The sequence below is a fragment of the Amphiprion ocellaris genome, chromosome 6 (genome assembly GCF_022539595.1).
Source record: "Amphiprion ocellaris isolate individual 3 ecotype Okinawa chromosome 6, ASM2253959v1, whole genome shotgun sequence".
NCBI classification, from domain to species: domain Eukaryota; kingdom Metazoa; phylum Chordata; class Actinopteri; family Pomacentridae; genus Amphiprion; species Amphiprion ocellaris.
The window spans coordinates 31,176,685-31,190,331 of record NC_072771.1 but is presented as its reverse complement, the minus strand read 5'-3'; the positions used below and the strand labels follow the sequence as shown (position 1 = coordinate 31,190,331).

General features: G+C 37.6%; 1 protein-coding gene across 2 annotated transcripts in view; it reads left to right on the top strand.

Moving 5' to 3' along the window:
• The first annotated feature begins 1,358 nt into the window (after positions 1-1,358).
• commd10 (COMM domain containing 10) overlaps positions 1,359-13,647 on the top strand; it is a 55,468-nt gene continuing 43,179 nt past the window's right edge. The window contains exons 1-5 of one of the 2 annotated variants that reach the window (XR_008601873.1): positions 1,359-1,511; positions 2,666-2,756; positions 3,850-3,960; positions 4,768-4,923; positions 7,726-7,836. Coding sequence is in view for 1 of the 2 variants with exons in the window: in XM_023264473.3 (XP_023120241.1) it covers positions 1,483-1,511; positions 2,666-2,756; positions 3,850-3,960; positions 4,768-4,923; positions 7,726-7,836 (498 nt within the window). In the remaining variant the exon portion in view is untranslated. The remainder of the gene's footprint in view (positions 1,512-2,665; positions 2,757-3,849; positions 3,961-4,767; positions 4,924-7,725; positions 7,837-13,647) is intronic. The other variant, XM_023264473.3, reaches the window with a different exon arrangement.

Sequence of the window (13,647 nt, the reverse complement as noted above, 5' to 3'; positions counted from 1 at the left end):
ATTCCATTTGTTACATTTTGTGTCATACTCGTGTATGTGGAAGGTAGGTGAGGACCACATACTGAAACATAATGTTAGCAAACTGTAACACTTTATAAAGGGATCCTTAATAAGGAGTTGATAGTGTAAGATGAAACTATTGCCTGTACCAATACTTAATTAAACATGTGCTTTTAAAAATTAATGCTCAGTCTTGCCCTGGAAAGTGCCTTCAGCAGGTGGGAAGGTATCTGACATCCTTTATTATGTAATTAGAAGGGTTTTGCGTGATATTAGTATAAATTACAACATGATTGAAGTGATAATTTTGCTAAGTTGAAGATTCTTGTATGAGTACTCTGCTTTTTTTCTAAAGAATATTCAATAGTTTAAGGGGTCAGTGTGGGCTCTTCTGTAGATGTGATGGAGGAGGATAAGTAAGAAAAAGGCTCTGATTAAATTCCCTTGCTTTCTAAAAGGAATGACCAAAATATAATGAATTTTTCTCATTTTGATATGTTGTTTCAGTGCAGACAAACATTTCTTTCCATTTTACATAGAGTTGAGATGTTTACATCCTGCAGAACAATTTAAACAAGAATAGCAAGCAAAACAAAAAGGAAAAGTGACCCTGTAATGTGACAAATATTGTCCACAGTGATTGTGCACGTACTCCCAGGAGACAGATGTGACGATAATGATGGGACACTGTTTCTGCAGTGTTTTTGCTGCCGTGCACATAAAAAGTGACAACTTACAACACCTAAAAATATACTTTGCTTAGGTGCATATTTTAAATAACTCATTCAGTGATGCTTCATAGATGTGACAAGCTGACGCAATTTCTTTTTTGTGGTACAAGCATCATATTTTTTATATAATTCAAAGACATATTTTTACATTTTAATTTAGTAATAATTTCTTCAGCTATAATTTCATAGACTGTCAGTGTTGTAATAAATAGATTTTCCTATGCCCTTCCAAAATGCAGACGAGGATGAGGTATAGAGGCTGAAATTGCACGAATTTTTCTGGCCCGGTGCCATAAAAAGTGCATTTAATATCCAAGTCAATAAAATAGGGAGATTATTACATAATGGGAATAGACTGTAGCTATTAGATAAATGTGCTTCTGCGCATTTCTTGCAGGATTTGTCCAAAGCGTTTTCTGTAGCGACTGATGCACCTTTAGAGACTCACTAAGCGCAGCATCTACGCAAAGTATACTTTCAAGAAATGTAACTATGCAGTCGCTGTTATTGTAAAATATAATTACCCAAAATAACATCAGTCACGTTTCCTTCTTGCAGCAACTGAAGAGTTTTTCCTCTATTCTGTATGCTGCCGGCTGCCGTAGAGCTGCGCTCCACTGCGCATCTATTACTGCGCAGCTTTGAGTGTCACGTGAATCTTGTGACAACAGGAAGCAGGAATGACAGTGTGAAGATGCCGCTGCCGCTTTGAAACACTTCGTTATTCATTTGCAGTAATAAGGAGCACACAATGACTTCGATTCTAAAAGAAACACAGAGGTGAGCAGCACTTTTGTAGCTTGAATTCAGAAACAAATAATACGTTTTGTAGCTAATGCTAAGCTACCTGTTAGCACACAAAGACATCATCAAAGTTAACGACGTTGTGATTTGGTGCAGAAAACGTTACACCAGCTTGGAGGTGAACTGCGTGACTGATGGCATTATTAAAGAGTGTTTGAATTTATCAGACTTTCTTGTTCTTCTGGGAGCAGTCTATCCCAGCTGACTTAGGGTTAGGCTACTTAGAGTGAAGGTAGAGACACCCTGGACAGGTCGCCAGTCTATCACAGGGGCTACACAGAGAGACAAACAATCACGCTCACATACAAATTTAACATTACCTATTAACCTCAGCATGTTTTTGAACTGCCTTCGGCCCGAGTCACCTGGGATAGGCTCCAGCCCTCCTGCGACCCTAATGAGGATTAAGCGGTGTATAGATAATGGATGGATGGGTGGAGGTTTTTGAATATGTGTAAACATAATAAAGCACAAAAACGTGTGTGTGATGTGACTGAACTACTTTTTATTTTTAATTGACAGGAATATTATTACAAAGTAGTATACTTATGTCATCACTATAAAAATGAGGATAGAAAAAAAACTATAAATAGACATACATACTCCCACACAAAAGTCTAAAAGGGAAAATCATTATGCAAGATGCACGTGTATTGCACGTAAATGTATTTACTTGTCTTGAATGAAATACAGATTGCTTTATTTTTATGGAGTACATAGTCATCCAACTTTGTATGGACAGATAGTGAAATGTGTATACTATGTGTAGACTGTATACAGAACGTGTACTTGGCAATAGTGACTGGGTCTGTGTGTGCAAATGTCTTTATTCTCAATTTATCAGCCTAGTTTTAGGGTGTTGTTCACTCTTCACTCTTGGGATTACATTGTTTTTAACCATATGAAAGTTAATGCATTATATACAAAGCAGTGTTTTCACTGCTATACGCTTTCAGTTTGTGCCTTTGTTGTGTAGAGGTATCTTTGAAATTCACTGACAGCCAGAGAGAAGTACCTTTCACGTATGACGTACTTGAGCAGTAAACTATGATTGTTTTCCTTAACTAAAAGGTCTGAGAACTCGCTACATCACTGTCATTAACATTTGCAACACTTCTTTTTCGAAATAGCATAAAAGAAGCGGTGACTTTCATCAACGCAATTGATGTGAACAAGTTCTCCAGGCTGATCTCTCGCATCATACAAAAGCTTCATCTGAAGGTACAGAAACGGCACAGTGTTATCTTTGCCAAAGACACGAGCCTTTACAGCAAAGCTGTAGTGCAAGAGAGAGCAGTGCATGCATAATGACTTGCTGGAGCATCAGTCAGACTCAGCTCTAATGAATGCATTCACAGGCCTGGCCCTGTTCATCATTGTGTTTTTCTTTTTCTTTTTTTTTTTTTTTACAAGGCGTAGCTGACTGTCAGGCTAATTCCTTTATGTGTTCAGTTGATTTTTTTGACTTGCTAGTAAAAAGTAATGCACCTTTGTTTAAAAAATAGAATATCGAATTTAATAGGCATTACGACATGCTACAACAGTTTGTGTATAGGTGTAACCAGTAACATGAACAATGGCAGTTTTGCATCATTGTTCACTGACATGGCTTTCTATTAATATTAATCAAAACTAAACCATTGTTCTAATGTGTTTAATTTGTGCTTTTTCTGCTCTGACAGGTCACCATGTCAGCTGTGAAAAAAATCTATGCACATCAGGAAGCTTGCTTATTCTATTGGATTTTATGTTATTGTAAATATGAATTTGTGTCTGCCTTCTTCCAAAACACATTCTGTTCTCAATTGATATTCTAATAGTGTTCTACATTAGCTTTGATATTGCTATGTCAGATGCTGTTGGTTTATTTCATGTAAGCTACTTTAAACTGCAGTAGCATTATTTTGGAAGCTGCAACTAAGAATTTTTTAAACTGTTAGGGTATGTGTTGAGTATATTTTAAATTTTTTACTGTAAAACCATTTAAAGTGATGACGATTGATTAGTAGAGTGTAAATCTCTTTGTATTCGTTTCACAGTAGCGCCATTAAATGAAGACTAGTGACTCATTCTCAGCATTTGTGATAATATATCTATTGTAAATGTTGCATAGTTTCTGATCTAAAATACATGCCTATCAAAAAAATATTGATTTAAAAAAATTATTAACTATCTCAGCTTTGAAGCTAATGCTTTTTCTTAATAAATGGTTGGTTGGAAATCACAAAGGAGCTTTTCAGTTGTTTTTTGGTGTATTCAAAATTGTGGAGAATCTTTTCACGTAAACATAGTAAACAATTTTTTTTCTTCACAGGGAGAGCGGACATTCAGTGAAGAAGAAGAGGAAAAACTCCAGACTGCTCTCTCATTGGACAAAAATGCTCTCAGTCTGGTCCTGGAAACTGCTGCCTTTATACTAGAGCAGGTGGGTGAGAGTTTACTTGATTTATGTGTGTATTATTTGATTGAAAGGTTCATTTTACTAGATTGGAGTTTCTTTGTTATTTTGGAATCAATATTTTCAAGATGTCAGCTTTGGCTATTGGATGTGATGGAGATGCCTAAGTAGTTAAAATGTTCGGTTTGATTTCCCTTGCTTTAGATATGCAACAGAAGAAATATGATTTTTGTCACTCATTTCTGTTGCTGTGGTGCAGACAGAAACATTTCTGTTCATTTTAAATGTACTTAAGTTCTCTTGTAGAGTTATTTAATTCATATACAAGAATTTAATCAGTTCATATCCAGTGACTGCCAGTGCTCCCAGTAGTGACAATGATAATGGAGCAAGTTTCTGCAGTGTTTTTCTTGCAGTTCACATAAAAAATGACAAGTTACAACTGAAAATGTACTCTTTGCTTATGTGTATATTGTAAATAACTCAATGTGTTGTGAAATATGATAGGAGATCAGTGTAATGTCTGTAGCTTTTGGATTACATTGTGAGTCCATTTCTCCAGCTGGGGTCACTGTTGTATTGTGATGATTGTATTTTCCAAGCTTGTGTCGAGTGTTAAATGAGTAGTACTGACACTATGAATATACCTCTCTTCTCTTCTCTTCTCTTCTCTTCTCTTCTCTTCTCTTCTCTTCTCTTCTCTTCTCTTCTCTTCTCTTCTCTTCTCTCCTCTTCTCTTCTCTTCTCTTCTCTTCTCTTCTCTTCTCTTCTCTTCTCTTCTCTTCTCCTCTTCTCTTCTCTTCTCTTCTCTTCTCTTCTCTTCTCTTCTCTTAGGCAGTGTATCATAACATAAAGCCGGCGTCTCTGCAACAGCAGCTGGAGGTGATTAATCTAAGCCCAGACAAAGCTGAGGTGTTTTCTCAAACCTGGGCCACTGCTGGGCCTGAGCTGGTGGAAAGACTGAAGCGTAATATCTTTGCCCCCAAGAAGGTAAAACTAATAAATAAGCTTTTCTTTTTTGGTCCACGTCACCATCAGACTTCACTTACCCCTGCCATGATCCCATTTCAACTTAAATTCCAGTCACATTTCATTGTTTTCATGCTGGTTTAAGACGAATGTAATTCCAGCCACTAAATGATTGTGTTTTACTTTTCTTGTGAGCTGAGTACTCTTGGGATATTGTAGTCATGTAATACTAAATTGAGACTCAACATCACAGTGTCCATATTAAGATCGACCTGCTTTTGTTGAATACCTTCCATCTGTTTAGATTACAAAGAGTTCTTTCACAGCTCACAAGTTATCACATTAATTTTAAAACTTGTTTCTGTCTATATCTTGATTACACAGTGACACTTCAAACAGCATTCCTCTCAAAGACAAGGGAATTAAGATCTAACACGGAATAAATATGCAGCATGTATGCATTAGTCACATCATGCTGGATGTGTTGCTGCTGTCGTACGTTTAGACATCTCACCTGCCTGTGTCTCGCAAGTCTTTTCTTCTCTCCCCCATGAATCTGAAGTACAAGGCTGTGACAGCCATCGATCCTCAAGATGTCCTCAGCTGCTGCTTTGACTTTGAACATAAAACTATTTAACTATGTAACTACAATAATACAAATACTATATATCTATCTGACTGACACGCGTATGCTTTCTCTTATCTAAGGGTGTTGTGTTTCTGACGCATTAGACTCTTCTACAGGATTTGTACATTTTCAATGCCATTTAAGAAACAAGTCAGTCCAGTATTGGCCACCTTGTCATTTCTTGCTCTTATTAACTGATCATACCATACGTGATGCAATTCTTCCTCATTGGCCAATGATGATCAAACTAGGGCTGAGCTACGAAGCTGCAAATTATTAGTTGACAAACAAAACATTACTTGGCAACCGCTTTGATAAAGAAGTAAGAATACCAACGATATGATGGTTTTACCTTCTGTATAGGGAGGATTTGATGTTTTTTCTTTGTCACTGTCAGGATAATGAAGTGCAGTATGTCTTTGACTCATGTACACTTGGTTGGACATTTGTAGGTGTTTACGAATTGCAGGTTTCAAACCACAACCAATTTGAATAAATGTGAAACTGTTTCACAAATAAATACCACCCAAGTTAAATAAATGTCTGTATGCTACTTATATATTTTCCAACTTCAAGTTCATTAGTCTGAATACATTTGCCTTTGAAAAACTGACATGTGAGTACAGAATGTCACAGGTCATATTTAATTCTGCTGTTTACAGAGAATTAGGGATTTACCTTCAACTTCAGTGGACAGTAATGCCTTGTTTGATTACCTGCTTTTCGTGTTAAAATGAGCAAAATCGTATTTGGAGTGCCAGACATTTGATGAAGCAGGAAATACAGAAGCACATTTGATGATATAATATGCTTTACTGCTTTAAATTTATCTTTATGATTAGTAAGTCACTTTGCAATTTATTTTTTAACAAAATAATGAAACGCAGCATATTTACTTAAATCAGTTCATTTATTTCATTGATGTATTTTTTTAATTTGACTCATTTGCATATACTGAAAGTAAAGTAAGTATCATCATAGAGTTGTGATGTTTATTCGTGCTAATTTGAATATTATTCCAGTCGTGAAAGATGTGACCGAGGCCTTCCCACCTTACACCTGTCGTCTGATGATGTGGAAGCATCCAGACCCAATAAGTCACACATGGTTTGTTATTATGGCCTCTCTCCACATCATAAAACACTTAACTGCCCTGCCTTGACTCAGTGCTGCTAATCTATCACGCTGCTACAGCTAACTGATGAAGTATCTGTCAGTAAATCAGTCAGGCAGGTGGCGAGAATTGGCGAGATTGCTAAGAGGAGACACTGCAAGGTTTTTTACTTAAACATCACGTTGACATTGTTTTTCACAGAAGTTAGGAAGAGAGAATGACAGTCTGACAACCTGCAGCTGGGAGGCAAGGTAACTTAAAATTGAAGAGATTAAGTAAGATTTTACAGCAGTAAATCTTCCTGAGTGTGATAACAACTATATTCATGAGAGTGATAATACGACTTCAATTAATAATGTTGGCTGTAGGTCATGTGGTAGTGCATACTGAGCAAACAAGCCATTATTAAATCGTACTTGTTCCATTCTCAGCTGAACAAGTGATTCTTCTAATTGGTGTGGAGTTTTCATAAAACAGATAGGCATAAGTTAGAAGGTTAAACTAAACAATGTCGAAAAATCGAACACAAATCAAACTGCAATAGTTACTAGATCAATCAATGGCCCCATTAGAATAAATTTTACCTGTAACTGTTGTGATAAAGGTTTTATAGTTCAACATTTCCAAGCAAAAATGGCAAACATTTGCAGGCTCCAGGTTGTCAAATGTGACGATTTCCTGCTTTTCTTGGTCTTACATTGTAATTTTTAGACTCTTATATGACATCACATTGTATTCTAGTGTGTTGTGGGGTTTTAAAGACCAAACCACTACTACATAATGTCAGTGCTACATAGATTGATAAAGTACAAAACGGTCTGTAAACATAGAAATAATGAAAACAGCAACAATAAGGAAGTGAACAGTGAAAAATTGGGTCAACCAGTGAGAAGATAATGAGAAAAAAAAATCCATATACACACAGATGTACAGTATACATTTTTCTTCTGATGTTTTATGGCAAAGTGTCATTTCTTCAGCGTTTGAAAGGGTGTCTGGGGGATTTATTAAACTGAAGTGTGAAGCTTTATGTGTTGCAATTAAGTCAGTTGTAAAAAGTGGCTCCGTTTGTGTGTTTCAGCTGGAATATGTCGGCTGGCAGTTGAACCTGCAGATGGCTCAGTCCAGCCAAGCCAGACTGAAGTCTCCCAGTGCCGTCCTCCAACTGGGACTCCACAATGAAGACTCTGAGGTATGAATACATGCATACAGTGCACATGCACCTTGAACATGTGTGTCATTATTTTTCTTCCTCCGCTTCTCGACTCTCTTGTATGCAGCCTAATTACTAAAAGTCTTACTATGCACTGTAATCAGGGAACCGTTCTGTGTTTATGACAAATGAGAAGCATCTCCAGTCTCTTTTCTCTTTTTTTCTTTTGCGAGTAGATGGTAATCCCACCAGTGTCTGTCTTGACCCAGAGGTAGACATACAACTGGCTCCAGAGTAACTGTAGTGTAAAGACCAGAAATCAGGGAGCTTGTTATCGGAGACCTCCAGGGTCTCTTTGTTCTCTTGAGAGACTTATACTCTAAAATTGGACAGTATGTGCAATTATTGAGGGGGGTTGTATTGTAACTGGCATTGAATTCTGTCTATTAATCCACTAGCATTAGATTTTGTCCATATATTTGCTTTATTGGGGTCATTTGTGGTGATTAGCTTTGCTCTTTATTTCTAAATAACTCAATCTTTGCACAGGTAATCAAAACAAAGTATTGGATGAAGGATTTTGTTTCAGCATCCTAATAAGACTTGGTCCTAAATATCTGTTTTAAGGAAAACACACGATAGAAACATGGTTTTGAGTTCATACTTTCCACTGTAGCGCCTCCCTGTTTCCATTTATTTTCATGCAGTAGTCTCTTTGGGTCCCAATTAGCTAATGCCACATACTTAGTCTAATAGCCAAGACCTCATGAGCCTCTCTCACTCATTTCTTTCTTTTCTACTGGGAGAATTTTAACTCTGTAGCTGTAGCATAAGCAATGAGAACTCAAAGAGCTGTTTCTCTTTCAAACGAAATGATTTTCACCCTTTGAAGAACATGATCTAATTGAAATAGTTTCTCTAGAATTAATGTTTTAATTCTTCTGAGCAACTACCAGCTCAAGTATGAGCTACTTACTTACTTGGTGAAGTGCTTGACAAATATTTGAAATATATTCTTGAGACTGTGACTGCTACGTAGGACAGTTGTTTGGCGGCATGGATATTGAAATTTTTAGTTATGGCCTTCAGGCATTTGAATGGTTTCTTTTAAAGCAGTTCTTGTCTCAAAATGGTGGGACTGATTATCCCCTGAGCCTGGATACTGTTGTTCCAGCTGACTAGTCAAGTGTCTTTCTTCCACACTGCTTTGTATTCAGTCCCCAGAGAATGCCGGCTCAGCCTAAACGTGGAATTAGGCATGACATATTCAAATTGCTGCCGTCTTAAATGCGGGCCTATAGGCGTAAGCTAGAGAAAATATATGTTTTTCTTTAGCTATGTGAATGCAACAGCGGCAAGACATTTTTATGTTTTGGACTATTTTCAGCAGTGTTTACCCTAGGCTTGCAAAAGAGGCATTAATTTATTTAAATCCACTCACACAATTCCCCTTGTGGGAGGGGATAGCTGGGGGGCTAAAACAAGGCTGGTTAACAGTGTAAAGGGATCAACTTCATTTAGGTACACATCCACTGGTGACCTGCAGGGGGCACTGTTGCCTCACAGGTTGGGAAGCATCCCTTGGGGCACTAAAGTATCTGAGATGGATAGGATTCCTCCTTAACTTAGTATTAAGGCAGTTTGTGCACAGTTTTTTTTTATTTTTTTTTTGAAGTTCCATCAGTGTTTCTGATTAGGGTTTTTTGACAGTAAGTTTGTTTCCTTCCAAACTCTCTGAGAATCGCTCAGTGCAACTTCTGGAATGTCAAAACACTGCAATGACTGAGAACTAAATTAGTTGTGAATAGAAATGAAATTCAGCTGCAAGTGTCATACTAATTACAGCACAGATTTATAACACCCGCACTGCTAACTGTCTAAAAGAAAGGGGAAGGCAAAACTGCAGAAGACAGAAATTAGAAGAATAACAGGTGATGAGGACAGATGAAGGGAGATATAAGGTTGAAAGAGGAGGTGAAAACCTGTATATAAGAGTACAGGGTGAGCAATAATGAAGATGAAGAGGATAAAGGATAGAAATTTAATATAAGGAGAGGAAGGCAAGGGTAACATTCAGGATTATATTGATTGCTTGGAACCCAAGTGGAGACTTAGACTCCTCCATCTGACCAGCCTCTTACTTCATTAGCACTCTCCCTGAGGAGGAGGACGACTGCCAGGGCGCTTCACATGTCATTCCCCAAACAATATGTGACATGCAGTATGTCTACAGTACAGTGGATAAGATGTTAGAAGACTCACTTGAAATTAGAAATGAGTGGACTCCATTTTAGGATATTCTGATTTGCTTTGTTTTCATTGAAATATTTATCATCAGGGGATATATTTTTCATGTGCCTCCAAAATGTGTGAAGCAACAGCATATATTGAATTTATAGATCTCTGTTTCGGCTTCCATGCAGCAGTCATTCCAGCACCCCACCCATGGGAGCTGCTATTTTTCTCAGCTGAATTTGGATTGAGCTTAGGAAAGTTACTGCCTCCTATGTAAAAAGCATTGCAGTGCATCTGCAAACAGGCAGAAGTGTCCTCTAATCCACTTCTTAATGCTTCACGAATGCTATCTCTAGTTTATCCTCATGAAGACTGCTAGAAGTGGCCTCATTTAGTCTGTATTTGATGTAAGACCTGTTGCATAGCTTGTTATCCCAATGGAGAGAGAGCTGAGAGAGAAAAACGACTGATTGATCTGCTGTCAAAAGAAGGGAAAAGTTAGCAGAAGAACTTGATGTTCGCAGGGAATGGAAAGGAGGAGATCAGGATGCAGCGGAGGGTTATAGGAAGGGCAAAGAAAAACAGAGGCAAGATGACAAAGAAAAACTTGAGAACGATAACAGAAAGATAACAGTGGGAGAGGATGAAGTTAAGTGAGGATTTGTTGAAATTTCTCTTGAGGTTCACTTTGTGATATGTGAAGTGTTAGCATCAATAATAGTAGTACGTATGCGATGTCACTTTACTTCAGGGAGCCATATTTTCAGATATTAATGGTGCACTCATCAACAAACCAAAAGCACCAAGAATGTGTACTTTTATCCGTATTTGAAGAGAGTTTTTTGGCAAGCGTGCTAGCTAGACTGCAGATAACCAGATTTATTTATTTTTCAGCTGCACAGACCTTGAAATAGAAGTACACAAACCACCCATTTTAATTCGGAGGTGTGTTGTCTGTAGAGGTTTGGTCTTTGTGGGATGAAGCTGTGAAGATCTGTGAAGAGAAACAACTAAAAACACTGATGGCTTTCTGCCCAGTACGTGATGCACGCACACTTGATTCCTTGGTTGTGTAGCACGTACACATCTCCTTTTTAGTCTTAAGTTGCTCAGTTTCTTCTTCGCTTTATGCGTGTGCTCCTTTGGGCTTCTTGCTTAGGAAACTTCAAAATTTGCCACAGAGGGCTTGTGAGAGAAAGAAACTGACAAACTCAGACAAGATTATTGTTTTCATTAAAGTAGGTGTTCGCTTCTGCAGTAAAAAATGCCAAAAAACACATGACATAACTCCCTACAGTGGTATTGAAAAAACTTAAGTTGTGAAAGTTTAAATAAGTGAGAACTTATAATTGTGCATTATTTCAGCACGAATTAGCAAAAATAAATATGCAATTGCTGTTTTGCTTTTATTGAACATCATAAAATATTTAGAAAGCAAACAGACCAGGCCAGAGGAGAGCAAATTATTAACAAATAAAGTAAGGCAAAGATGATAAAACCAGTAGAAATCAGAAATCAAAATGATATGATAGCAAGGAACGCATTTAGACAGCCATTAATCATTTTCAAAGTACTTGGCCACAGAATAAGCAGCTAAATATAAATAATACACCCAGCTGCACTATTAATTTGTGCAGTAGAATGCTTAAGGTATATGACAGGCTGAAAAGAAGAAATTTAGTGTCTGAAGGAGAGAAAATAAGGAAGCTTTTAATGAGTGGAGATCATATTTTTACAGCAGCTAATGAAGTGTCTTTGTTGTTTTAAAATGCTTTGAAAAATCATGCACGGATGAGGCAGATATGTTCATGGGCAACTTCATGAGCTACAGCTGGCATTTGAACAACTACCACTCAACAGAAATGTGCATCACACAGACCCCCCACGTAATATGGAAGAAAATTGGTTTTAGTGGGTGGAGGCTGAAAAAGGTCACATGTAGTTCATTGGTTCAAAGTCTTTTTGGCTTCTAAACAAGATGTGAAGTCAAATTATAATCCCTCATAGTTGTACTAGCTGTGATCTCCTAAAAATGGAGTCCTTTTTACCTTTGAATGACTTTTGAGGGCCAGAAGAAGTCATCATATGAGCTATTTTGCAAGGAGAAAGCAAAGATGGCATAAAAAATAAGGAACTGACAGTTTCTTTGTTCTTCCCCTGTAATTTTGCTCACAGTGTCCATCTTCCTTTTTAGTCATAAGGCACTCTGATGTCACTTTGATGAGTCTAAAAGTAAAAATCCCTCACCAGTTGGTGTCTCTCTCTTTCTGTCTGGCAGCATTAGAATGAGCCACTGCTCTGTGGACCAAGGGTAGGGTGACATTTATAATACAGAACATCCACGTCCAAAGCAGCCACCGCCGATTTCAATATTTATTGTGGACATGCTAGGCTGCAAAAGCATGAGGAAAGAGCTCGTGAGCTAATGTAGCTTCCACGTGCTGGCTCAGACTTCAAAGGATATCTTTAGTTGATAGCTTCAGACAGACTTGATGAGAATTGATAAAGCAAAGCTCTTCTGAGTTTCAAACCTCAAAGGGGGGAAATGTACTAAATGCTGCTTTCAGACAAATCCCAGACTTTTCCCTACAGATTTTTCTTATGTTCCTCCTTTCTTATGGCCTATTCAATCAAAATTTGTAAGCAAGGACAGCTTTCTCCTCAAGCTGCAGTCCCCACTGGACACCACCGAAGTACTTGTTTCATTTCAATTAGTTTTCACTTCCCCTTAGTGCTTAAAATGACTAGTTGCTCAGTTGATTAGTTGTCACATAAAGTCAGTTTTACTTATATATATATATCACAATTTCACAAAGCGGAGATTTGCCTCAAGGGGCTTTACAATCTGGGCAGAATACAACACCCTCTATCCCTAAACCCTCAATCCTGATAAAGCCAAAACTCTCCAAAACTTTTGTACTTTTAATTCAGGAAGAGCAATTTAGGAGGGATTCCTCTTTCAGGACATACAATAGGTGTTGTGTGCACAGAAAAGCACAATATATGTGATCCTGCAGGATGCTAAGAAACTTCCAGGTGTGGAACAACTGAGAGGATGGAATTCACATGATCTTGGAAGAGGGCTGATTACACAAATACAAACTTCAAGTGCTCCTACTCGCTTAAGGGAAACAAACATACATAAGGTAGAGAGACAAGAGTGGAAGCAGAATTTCTGGGAAAACCAGGGTCCAATTTCCAAACCACTGGATGTTCTGCCAGGTTCTGTCAGCTAAAATAAAAGATAACCAACAGAATAATAGAAGGAAATAATTGTTTTTTTAAGCTATTTTTTGGGCTTAAATGCCAATTACTACTTATTTTTGTAGTTTTGTATTATTTATTTTTTGTTTTTTTGACTGTTACTTGGAGAAAAACAATCTGAAGATGCCACTTTGGGCCTCAGAAAATTGTAATGAGCATGTACCTCAGTTTTATAGACTAATCAATTAATTGATTGTTTCAAAAAAAGTGTGGTAGGATTTGCCGATAATGATAATAATCATTACTTGCAGCCTTTCTTTCTCCCTTAACAAGAAGTTCAGAGGTTAGACGTTGGGGTCGGCACCTCTGAGCTGCTGGAGGTACGGTTTTTGGCTTCAGGTCATTTCAGTC